Here is a 12,451-nt window from a genome sequence, read left to right as displayed (position 1 = left end):
CGAGGGCCAGATAAAAAGCCTGTCCTACAGCATCTCCAGCAGGTGTCTGTTGAGCCTATGCCTGATTAGCTCAATTTGGGAAGAATCCTTCACCTCCCTCCGCAATCTGTTCAATTTACAGATTGTTTCCGTTACAGTTCAAGAATTTCTTCCTGTTGTCCAACCAGAATTTCCTCTCTTGCAGTTTTTGCCCATATTGGTGGTGGCCTCTGCCATCTATACTGCCTCCTTCTCAACCTCAATCCATCCTCCTCCCCAGCCAGTTCCCCCCTTTCTTTCCCTTTCCCATTCCATACACCTCTGTCTCTGCTTCACCCTGCCAGGAGATATGGATGGATAGCTGGCACACCACTGCAGCCATGGTATGGCTACACAAAATGAAGTATTGAGTTTGTGACAGTCATAAAGGATCTTAAGCTGCTGGAATGCTAGTTCAGGCAGTGTAAGACCCTCATAGGATTGGGCCATCACAGCCCAATACTATGCATGTCTACTCAGAAGTTCCATTAAAGTCAGTGGGGCTTACTCCTATGTAAGTATGGATAGCCTTAGACCAGTGGTTTTCAACTGGTGTGCCACGAGGCTGTCTTAGGTGTGCTGCGGGGCCAGAGGAGGCAGGCAGCAGCCACGGGCACAGGGAGAAGCAGCTGCTTTGACCCTCAGGTGGCAGCCGGCAGAAAAGGAGCAGCAGAGGCTGCTTTGCATCTCCTGCTGCTGAGCGAGAGGAAGACTGTAACCCAATCCTCATTTACCTGGGAGTAAGCCCCATTGGGGCTTACTTCTGAGTAGACACGCCTAGGATTGGGTATCAAGTCCGTCCCCTGTGCTGATTTGGCAACTAGAGAAGCCCGGAGGAGGAGGCAAAGGGTCCACAAAAAGTCCCTTTTCCTGCCGCAGTTGCTTGCAACTGCCCAAGGCGACCCTCCATGCCTTGTCTTTTGCCTTTCAGAGGAAGGGCTTTGGGCCCTTCCTATCCTAGCCACACTTACCTGGGAGTAAGCCCCATTGACTATAGTGGGGCTTACTTCTGAGTAGACATGCCTAGGATTGGGTATTAAGTCCAGCTAGAGAGGTCTGGAGTGAGAAGAAGGGAGGAAGGAGCAGGCAAGCAGGCAGGAAGCGAGCGAGTCTTGGGAGCGAGTCTTGAGGCCACCAGCCCAAGAACTGGCTGGCTAAAAGGGTCCTGGTGCTTGCAACTCCCCAAAGCAACCCTCCTTGCCTTGCCTTTTGCCTTTTAGGAGAAGGGCTTTGGGCCACAATCCTATCCACACTTGCCTGGGAGTAAGCCCCATTGACTATATTGGGGCTTAGTTCTGCGTAGACATGCCTAGGATTGGGCTTTTGGTTGAAATCTTTTTTCTTAAATATAGGAGCAGGCAATTGGCACTTCTCCCCACCCCGCTCCCTCCCACAGGCACATCCCCCCCCAAATCTCATAATTGGAGTTAGCACCTCTATTACTGTCTCTCCCTTCACTCCTCCACACCTTTGAAAGGTCCAGAATCACTTTCCTCACATTATCTCCCCCCCACTCCAGCTGAATTAGACCTGGTTAGGATTGTGCCCTTTGTCATGTAATGATTTAATTGTATTAATTGCATTAATTAAAAATTAATTGTAATGTAGTAATTTAATGTAAGTAAAAAACTGCTAGTGTGCCTTGACAATTTTAGTGCCTTGTCAGCGTGCTGTGAGCTGAAAAAAGGTTGAAAATAGCTGCCTTAGACAAATAAAGTCTCATTCAGTTCAATCGGGTTTAAGTAAATCTAACATTTTCTGAATGTTTTCTGATGGGTTGCTTTGTAGTTGTCGCTCTTTTGTTACTTGCGCCCATTTATTCTGCTCATTTCTAATTAAGGGACACAGATTCGTTACCTCAGTGTTTCTCAAACTGTGGGTCGGGACCCACTAGGTGGGTCGCGAGCCCATTTCAGGTGGGTCTCCATTCATTTCAATATTTTATTTTTAATATATTAGACTTGATGCTACCCTGGTATGTGACTGCATTGGGGGAAATGTTACAGACCTGTATTTTTAACAAACTACTATGTATATTCTTTTAACAATGATAGTCAATGGGACTTGCTCCTTTGTAGGATTGCAGCCTATTGTGAAAAATTTTCTTGCTTGATGATGTCACTTCCAGTCATGACATCACCTCTAGTGGGTCTTGACAGGTTCTAATTTTAAAAAATGGGTCCCAGTGCTAAATGTGTGAGAACCGCTGCATTACTTTCATTCAAAATTACAGCTAACCTCCCTGAGCTCTCAGGACATACCAATATATCAATTTTTTAAAAGTGTGTGTGTATCATATGTGCACTCCCTACTCTCCAGTAAATGTTTCAAATACATTTGGGTTTTTAAAGCAGAGTAAAGTAACTGAAGACATACAGTTTAGAACAGATCAAACAGGCGTACTAAAAACATGCAATTAGATACTTCTACTTCTACTTACCTTCATCCTCCTTGCTTTTTGTAGAAGTTAGTTGATGAAGGCGCGAATCCATTTTGTCCAGTCGTACAAAATGTCCATTCATGAGCTTTTTGGGATTTGCACTGAACGCTCCATCTGAGGACATCCCACATTTATTATCTAACGTTTGTGAACTCTTGTGGGTCCTGTCTAAAGATCGTGATCTTCGTGAACCTGATCTGCAACCTGTTGGTAGAACACTTTGATGAGATACAAGCAGTTTTTCTGAAGCTTGGGAACAATCTCCAACTTCAACGGCCGCTTTTGTTCCCTCCAATTTTGACACTCTTTCAGACCAAGAGTTTTCTTGCTGAACACTGTTTGCACAGATTTTATTCTCAGTGATACTGGAATCATCATTAGTCTCTCTTGAGGCCACTAGATGTGGTGACAGTTCTTCTGCAATGGATTCTTCAGAACTGGAACCCAGGTTCATTGGGTTTTGTAATGCTTCTATGTATGACTTTCTAAACAAGCGCTTTGTTTCAAAATACACAGAATCTCGTCCTCTTTGACGTGGACTGCTCAAATCTGTACCGAATGTTATGCTTTTGGTGCTGTTCTTTGTCACTGATGCATCTTTCTCCAAAAATTCTGGTGACAATTCAAAGGTCTTTTCAGATTCCTTGACAGCTTGCTGTACAACTGAATCCATGTAAGGGTATCTCCCAGAAAGTGCTCTCTGATTTACATCTTCACCTTCTCCAAGCTCAGATGAGGTTTCTGAGCTTGAAATTTCAGACGTTAATCCAGGGCCATGACATAACCCAGCATCCTCACTGTTTTGATTTCCATGATTATCTGCAAGTGGTACTTCTATCACAGTACAGCCAGTATCATTCGAAGTGGAACTCTCACGTGAGCTGCTGCTTTCCATTGTTTGCGTCATGGCTTTAGCATCAGAACCGGTGCTTACTAACTTCTCAAATGGAGAAGTATTAGAATATTTATGCAGGATTGTTTCAGCTGTAGGAACAAAGATAGGATTCACAATATTTTTCCAAGGGGTCCTGTATATGGCTGTGCCTGTAGTCAGCAAACAGCTTTGCAAAGGACAGCCACTCCGTTCACAATTTACATTTTCTAAAAACTCTGTTGTGAAAATATATCCAAACATGGTTTCAGGTACAATAAGTTCTTCCATCCCTGGCCCATGTCTGGAGAGGCATTTTAATACTAAGTTGGCTGACTGCTTTCTTGCTGGCACAATCTGAAAGTAAAAATCTCCTGGTTTTAAGCGTACTTTATGGAGAGATGCCAGTTGTACTATGACTTTCTCATGGATACACAACGGCCATCCTTCATGGTAGAAAATGAGGCCAGTATAATTGTCCTGTAAAGAGAGACACAAAATGAAATATCTATGAGGGAATTTTAACCATGTGTTCCTTTCACTCTTCATTGATTAATGCAGCATTTAACTTATGATTAAACTAGCAGACTACGAACTATAAAATAAAGATGCTATATATTTTCGAACCAAACGGAGTTTCAGAATCAGCAATACCCTCCTCCTGCAGACAATTAGCAGTAGTAACTCTTGTATTATACAATGACCAAAGGCACAAATTTGAAATAAATCACATATTAAATATAATAAAATCATGCTAAAATTCTTCTCACCTGACCTTAGAACCATTTATTAAACAACACAGAACAATATGCCTTTACAATATGCACTACAAGTTTTTAGTTCATCTAGAATTATTATTTTTCCTTGATTACACCCAACCAGTGTAGGATATGAAAAATAAGGAAGGTGTTGTGACAGATACTGATAGAATAAGAACAGTGAAGACAAACAATCATAAAGTGGTGCACACAAGATGCCAAGGTAAACTGTTGAGTGGAGGCTTTTAGTATCATACTGAAATAGTAAACATATCTCAACAGAGAAGGTCAAAGATTAAGAATAATTTTGCATGACTTCAACACCTTGTAGTAAAATGACTATATTTACACTACTCAACACTTATATTGTTTATGGTACAGCAGAACGATCAAAGACAAACATGGAATATCTTCTCTGGGGGAAAAAAAAACAGCAAGGAAAAACATCAGAGAAAAGGTGCATCATGATATCCTAAATACTCTGAGGAAGTCAGAGACAGTAAAATTTTATAATATTAGCTTGTCTCAGCAGCTAGAACAGGAGATGTAATGTTAGATGACGTGCAGCCCAATCCTATCTTGTGCTGCTGCATTCACAAGGGTGCCAAAGTGGCTCAGCCACTGCAGCCCCTTTGGGTCTCCTCAGACTTGTGCCACCTCTGGAGGTGGCACAAGTCCAAGGAGAGCAGAGCAGCTTGAAGTCACTCCATGCTGCTCAGGAACGGGGGTTGGGATCCAACATAGGAGCTAGATCCCAGCCCCGCTCCCCGCCTGCCCCCGGGACTGCCCTCCGCCTGGCCTCCCCCCACCCCGGAACACCTCTCTCCTGCCTCCTCCCCACCCATTCCAGAGCCTCGCATCGGCCAAGCATGGCCAATGCAAGGCTCACCTCACAAGCTGCCACAGAAGCTGGATGTAGCCTCCATGTGCTGGGGTGGCTTCCGAGCTTCCGAGCTGGCACAAACATGCTTTACACAAGATTAGGATTACGCCCTTAATGTTAGCTGACTTATTTTGGCTGTAAAATGCTTGTTAGCTGGGTTGTAAGTAGCTGCTGATCTTGGGCTAATGCAGTGGTTCTCACACATTTAGCACTGGGACCCACTTTTTAGAATGAGAATCTGTCAGGACCCACAGGAAGTGATGTCATGACCAGAAGTGCCACCATCAGACGGGAAAATTTTTTAACAATCCTAGGCTGCAATCCTACCCACACTTACCCTGGAGTAAGTCCCATTGACTATCATTGTTAAAAGAATATACATAGTACTTTGTTAAAAGTACAGGCCTGTAACATTTCGCCAAATGCAGTCACATACCATGGTAGCATCAAGTCTAATATATTAAAAATAAAATATTGAAATGAATGGGGACCCTCCTGAAATTGGTTTGTAACCCACAGTTTGAGAAACACTGGCCTAATGCAGTTAAAAAGGAACGCTAGCTTTGAGAACCCCAACAATGATATTATTTTAGGTACATTAAATAAATTTTTAACTGTCATACTGATATTATCAAGTATATCCAATCCTCTACAATTCATAACAAGCTGGGGAGAAGAAAAGTCACACCTTCTTCCTGGGGAGAAGGAATCGTCACACACAATTCCAAAAAAATTCAATTCAAAAAAAGTAAATAGAAAACCACAGAGAACGTGCATAAACTAAGGCTATGGTGGTTTGTGCAAATCACTAATCAGTACATTGAATGGCATTGTTCTCAAACTAAAGAAATGCATTTGGGGCACTCTGCCATTATGTGCTCTTCCTATAGAGCACAGTTGACTGAGAGTTGCAGCCAGTCTTGGTTATCAGATAAGTCAGTGGTTCTCAAACTTTGAGGGAGCTTTACTCCCTAAGTCTTTGGGGAGAAGCAAGGGCAGGGAAGTGATCCTCAGGATCTTGTCCCTAAGGGAGGCGAAGGGGGGTGCTTTCACGTACTTGGACTCATTGAGGGCTGCTGGAAGCTGCAGGAGTTGCGGGGAGTCCAGCGCAGCCCTCAACAGGACTCCCCGAGGCTTGGAATCTTGAAACGGAGTGATTGCAATGAAGCTCCTGCAAACAGGAAGTGCTTTGCGATCACTCCATTTCAAGATTCCAAGCCTCAAGGTGCCCTGCAGAGGGCTGTGCTGGGGTCCCCACATCTCCTGCAGCCTGCTGCAGTCCTATCTCCATGGAAAGTAAGTGCAAGCACCCCCTCTTCACCCCCCCTTAGGGACATGATCCTGGGGATTGGTTCCCTGCCTCTCCTCTTCCCCCGCCCCCTTAAGGGGCAGGGAAAGCTATACAAACTGGTGGGTTGTGACCCACCAGTTTGAGAACCACTGAGATAAGTGAAGCAGAGGTGTCTCTGAAAAAATTAGCGTTTTGCCCCCCTCCAAAAACATCAATGTTTAGGTATACGCCTAAAACATAATGTGAGAGGTGGTCTTCAGTGTGGTTGTTTTGCTGAAAGAGAGTCAGGCAGATAGAAGTGACCAACAGAACTAACCAACAGACAGACATCTGTTGACAGAAGAGAGTAACAGAAAACAGAATATGTGATTTTCCAACAGAGTTGGTAAAGAGATGTAACTTAGTAACTGAGGCAATGCAAAAACATTAGGAAATTTACTCCCTGACCCTTTCCTCCTGAGGGACAGGTGATAAGTTCAGTGTATATAAAGATTCATTTGTTTCTTATTAAATGAACAATATTGGGAAAGCAAGGTATCTGAAGCATCGGGTCTCCTTGCCAGGAGTGGCATATTTCTGTCTCGGATTTCCATTCACTGAGCAGAGCATATTTCTTTACCCATGGGCTCAGACAAGGGATTTCCTTTGACCAGCAGGAGTCATCCTTCAGATCTGAAGGAGCTCAGCTTTATCAAAACCTTTTGTCCAGTTAATAATGTCACAAAAATATTTGTGGAAAAGCAGTACAGCAAAGCCCCAAACTTTCCAAAATGCTAGAAGGGTTAATCAGAGAATTAGGTATCCATACCCTTTAACACTGAAGGACCACTGCAAAATAACCAACAGCCCAATCCTGAGCTGCCAGGCACCCAGGAAGCTTTTGTCCCCTTTCCCTGGGTAAGGCAACTAGCCCCACAATGAGGCAAATCAATTCTACGGTGACCCAAGAGTTGCCGTAGAATCAAGAGCCTCCGTGTCAGGCCGTTGGTTCAAAACGGAGGCTCAGGATCCAGTGCAGCCTCCCTCTTGCCCCACCCTCCCCATGCTGCAAGTGCTATTACAGTAAACAAAGGTACTTGTAATATTTCCTCCAGAAATTTGTCCAATCCCCTCTTAAAGGGATCTAGGCAAGATGCCATACTACTTCCTGTAGCAAGGAGTTCCACAGACTAATTACATGCTGGGTAACGGAATATTTTCTTTTGTCTGTCCTAACTCTCTCAACACTCAACTTTAGTGGATGTCCCCTGGTTCTGTGTTACGTGAGAGGGAAAAGAACATCTCTCTATCCACTCTGTCAGTGACCACTCTGAGCAGTAACCAGCAACAAGGGTACAGCTCCCCTTACTGATGGGGAAAAATATATATCTGCTCTAATACTGTCGCTCTTCCAACACTTATATACACGGACCACTGGCGGATTTTCTCAAGGATGAGAAGGGATAAAGAGACGGAGGTTGGGTTGGATTTCAGGGCAGTATAGATACACTGTGCCTGAATTTAAGACACTTGGAAGTGGGAAGAGTGCTGCATTCCTTCACGCGCCAAATTGCCCCATAACAATGCTATGCCCCAGCATTGCCTCCCTAGTCCAGAATCCCCTACCTTTCCAAACCTGCCTTTGCATGTTCAGTTTTTTCCTTTCAGCAGTGCATTGCATTTTCTATTCCTGGGCCTTATATCCTTTGTATACAGTCTTCCTTTCCTCAAATCTCTTCCTCTTCCACTAAACTTCCTCTGATTCTCAATCTCATTGTCTACTTTGCACTCTTCAGTCATGTTGTCTCTGAGCTCCTACAATGAATGCCAATTTCCCCACTACTTTTGGACACCCCAGAAACTCTTGTGCAAATTTGGCAGTCTAAAAGTCTGCTTGGGTATCCTTTGCAAGCAGTCCCTGACCTTCGATTGGAATCCCCAAGCATGTGCTGGATGCAGGTTCCAGTCAATCTTCCTATCTGGGGCAGATATTTTGCTTTGCAACAGTGCTACTTTGCCCATTGGGTAGCAAAACGTGTTTGTCTAGATCAAAGGGCTGGGAAAGTCAGGTGAGTTCCACTGATAGGGTGTTTGCTATAATCAAAGCAGCAAGGTAACTTGAGTCTGGGTTGCAAAAACATGTGTTTTTCGCTGACTTGTGCAGACCGGAGTCACCTGTGTTGATGACTTGGGCACTGACGAGTCTGAGGCCAGGAGGCCTGCACTGTATCCAGCACAAGATTGGGGCCAGAAGTGGCTCAGCCGGAGGTAAGAGGAAACTCTTCCCCTTATCCCCAGGTAAGCCACCATGGCTCCAATGGGTCTCCTCGGACTTGCGCCACTTCTGGAAGTGGTGCAAACCTGAGGAGAACGGAGTGGCCACTCAGGGAATGGGGTTGGAATCCGGCACAACTGACAGGCCCCAGCCCAACATCCTGCTCACCTGCCCCCTGGAACTCCCTCTGTCCAACCCTTGTTCCTGGTCTGTGATTATGGTTTCAGGTAGCCGAGGCCAGGTATTGCATAGGACCTTAGGCACTGATTAGTACAAGCTACCTGTATGCTTGCCAATCACCAGATTACTTAGCCATTCAGTGGTTCCCAAACTTTTTAGCTCTGGGACCCATTTTTTAAAATTACACTATTGGGACCCACCTAGCTTTATGAGAACAAAAGAAGGTTTCATTTTGCCAGACACTCAAGTCTCTGTTTTTACCCTTTTCACTATGCTGGGGGGGAATGACAACACCTTCTGGAGCATTTGTTGAGCTCCACGTACATTGGATCAGGACCATTCTGGTGGCCCTGTGTTCCCCTTCACCTGGCCTTTGATAAGAGCCAAATCACATTTGCCTACTCATGAGTAAACATGCACGTGCAACTCAGGACACAATCCTAACCCCTTAATGTCAGTGCTTTTCAGCACTGACATAATGCAACTCTGAGGTAAGGAAACAAACATTTCCTTACTTTGAGGAAGCCTCCGTGAGTGACACCCAACTGCAGGATTGGCAGCTCTATGCCAGTGTTGGAAAGCACTGACATAAGGGGTTACGATTGCGCCCTTAGTTTCATATTCCATAGGGCTCAGTACATTTTCCTTGTCAGCTATCAGTTTGTCAGTTTCGGTTTCACGACTCACCAACAAGCAGGTCTCAACCCACAGTTTGGGAAACACTGTTGTGTTTGAGAAACAGTTGTGTGTATCCTCAGAAGTAAATGGATATGGTTGCTCAGAAGGTTAACCTCAATCAGTTTAGGTGTTCCAGGGAAAACATTCTATATTCATGAGAATTTTCCAGCAAAATAATGTACTAGTACACCCAAGGAGGTGCCCTACAAATAAACACCCCCATGAAGGAAGAGCTTCTGTGTACAATTTCATTCAAACATTGCTTCTTTGTAGAGTTGTAAGGTATTTGATACGGGATGATGTAATGTGAAGTTTCAGCTTTGAACGCTTCCATTGTAGAGTCAAAATTGTTTCCTAGAACAACAGACAGTCTTTGTGGTTGTCCAACAGCCAGTCATATGAGCATTCTGAGTCATTTCTAAAAATATGTGTTTATCTGAAACAGACAGCAGATGACCCCTCAAGATGTCTCTTCCTTTTTCAGGTCTGGGCAGGTGCTTTGCATCTACCAATTATCTTTTACTTTTTGAATTTTTTTCTTGTTAACCAAAATCAGAATTTTTATTTAAAGGTTAGTGATGTTGATTTATAGGGTGTTTGCTGATGTGAATAATTACTCAATAATATGACTAGCTTTACTGGTGTTTTCAAACTACACACTAACACAGATATGATGTACTGGATGAAACACAACCCTTTGAAATTAATGAACATATTATTCCTTAACCTTGATGTAAAAAACTGTGGGTAGACTTTAAGAGATTCTTAGTAAGTACAACATACTTAAGTACTTCCCAATAAGTATACTTAAACGCTACAAGACATTAGATACACAGCCCAATGCTATTCTGTACATGTTTATACATGGAAATCACCATTGGCATCCTTCAGTCTCCGGAGACTATGGTATCACGCTCTGAAAAGTGGTTCTGGAACAGCGTCTAGTGTAGCTGAAAAGGCCAATTCGGGAGTGACAATCCCTTCCACACTGGGAGCAAATGTAGTCTGTCCCTGTTGTGTCTCCCTGGCTGTGGGCCTTCCTTCTTTGCCTCTTAGCCTCAGACTGTTGGCCAAGTGTCTCTTCAAACTGGGAAAGGCCATGCTGCACAGCCTGCCTCCAAGCGGGCTGCTCAGAGGCCAGGGTTTCCCACCTGTTGAGGTCCACTCCTAAGGCCTTCAGATCCCTCTTGCAGATGTCCTTGTATCGCAGCTGTGGTCTACCTGTAGGGTGCTTTCCTTGCACGAGTTCACCATGGAGGAGATCCTTTGGGATCCGGCCATCGCCCATTCTCACGACATGACCAAGCCAGCGCAGGCATCTCTGTTTCAGCAGTGCATACATGCTAGGGATTCCAGCTTGTTCCAGGACTGTGTTGTTTGGAACTTTGTCCTGCCAGGTGATACTGAGGATGCGTCGGAGGTAGCGCACGTGGAAAGCGTTCAGTTTCCTCTCCTGTTGTGAGCGAAGAGTCCATGACTTGCTGTAGTACAGAAGTGTACTCAGGATGCAAGCTCTGTAGACCTGGATCTTGGTATGTTCTGTCAGCTTCTTGTTGGACTCTTTTTGTGAGTCTGGAGTACATGGTAGATGCGTTTGTTTAGCTCAGTATCAAGAGAAAGAGTGTCAGAGATCGTTGAGCCAAGGTACACAAAGTCATGGACAACCTCCAGTTCATGTGCAGAGATTGTAATGCAGGGAGGTGAGTCCACATCCTGAACCATGACCTGTGTTTTCTTCAGGCTGATTGTCAGTCCAAAGTCTTGGCAGGTCTTGCTAAAACGATCCATGAGCTGCTGAAGATCTTTGGCAGAGTGGGCGGTGACAGCTGCATCTTCGGCAAAGAGGAAGTCATGCAGACATTTCAGCTGGACTTTGGACATTGCTCTCAGTCTGGAGAGGTTGAAGAGCTTTCCGTTTGATCTAGTCCAGAGATAGATGCCTTCTGTTGCAGTTCCAAAGGAACTGTCCTTCAGCAGGACAGTGAAGAAAATCCCAAACAAGGTTGGAGCAAGAACACAGCCCCGCTTCACACCGCTTTGGATGTCAAAGGGGTCTGATGTGGAGCCATCGAAGACAACAGTGCCCTTCATGTCCTTGTGGAAAGGTCTGATGATGCTGAGGAGCCTGGGTGGACATCCGATCTTGGGGAGAATCTTAAAGAGGCTGTCCCTGCTGACCAGGTTGAAAGCCTTCGTGTGATCTATGAAGGCTAAAAAGAGTGGCTGTCATTGTTCCCTGCATTTCTCCTGCAGCTGTCTAAGGGAGAATACTATATCAGTGGTGGACCTGTTGGCTCAGAATCCGCACTGCAATTCTGGATAGATGCTCTCTGCAAGTACCTGGAGCCTCTTTAGTGCAACTCGGGCAAACAGCTTTCCTTCAATGCTAAGGAGAGAGATGCTGTGGTAGGTTCGTGGAAATAAGTCGTACTGAACTGAATGAGACTCCTTGCAAGGAAGTGTGTACAAAATAGCACCTTCAAAGGCACTTGCTTTGGGGTAAAAACCAGGCTGTGAAAAGTTCCACACATAACACGGAAACAACACAGAATGAAGCCTGCAGTTTCTGAGGTCTAGTGGAGTCTGTTTTTAAGGAAACTCATTTTCTGCCAACAATATTCAAGGCTATCACTGGGTGCCACTCTTTATCACTGTAGTGATAAAGAAAATAAATATTTATTCTTGCATCTCTAATCTGTTTCCAGATTATGACACCGAGAAACTCCCTGTCTGTGCAATTAACTGAACTAAGAAAAGATGTGGCTTTGACTTTGTCAGAAGAGGCCAGAATAGCTGCATAACCTCTGGTTTCCCACTCAGGAAATTGAAAGCTGTTGGCAAAAGAGGGGGAAAAGAAATACTTGTGGAGGCAAGGCTGGAGAAAAATGGCATTTGAAAGCTGAAACTTCTGTCATCAGGGCAATGAATAATTGCATATAGTACCTAGTGAAAACAGAACTGTCTTTAATGCGGCCACAATTAAACAGACACAAAACCCCTTATTCTGACTCCTGTTAAGATTCTGTACTTTGCACAAACACTGGGTTATAAATCCTTTTCCCTCCCTAGTGAGTTGCA

The 12,451-nt window shown here is 44.5% G+C and overlaps 1 protein-coding gene across 1 annotated transcript in view; it reads right to left on the bottom strand.

Moving 5' to 3' along the window:
* Nucleotides 1–12,451, bottom strand: part of PLEKHG4B (pleckstrin homology and RhoGEF domain containing G4B) — a 100,614-nt gene that overhangs the window by 53,316 nt on the left and 34,847 nt on the right. Inside the window, exon 3 of the mRNA XM_066627988.1 lies at nucleotides 2,459–3,809. Within this exon, the coding sequence (XP_066484085.1) occupies nucleotides 2,459–3,809 (1,351 nt within the window). The remainder of the gene's footprint in view (nucleotides 1–2,458; nucleotides 3,810–12,451) is intronic.

The sequence above is a fragment of the Tiliqua scincoides genome, chromosome 5, assembly GCF_035046505.1.
Source record: "Tiliqua scincoides isolate rTilSci1 chromosome 5, rTilSci1.hap2, whole genome shotgun sequence".
Taxonomy (NCBI): Eukaryota; Metazoa; Chordata; class Lepidosauria; order Squamata; family Scincidae; genus Tiliqua; species Tiliqua scincoides.
Note: the sequence above shows the minus strand (reverse complement) of the source record. Positions and strands in the feature narration are given on the sequence as shown.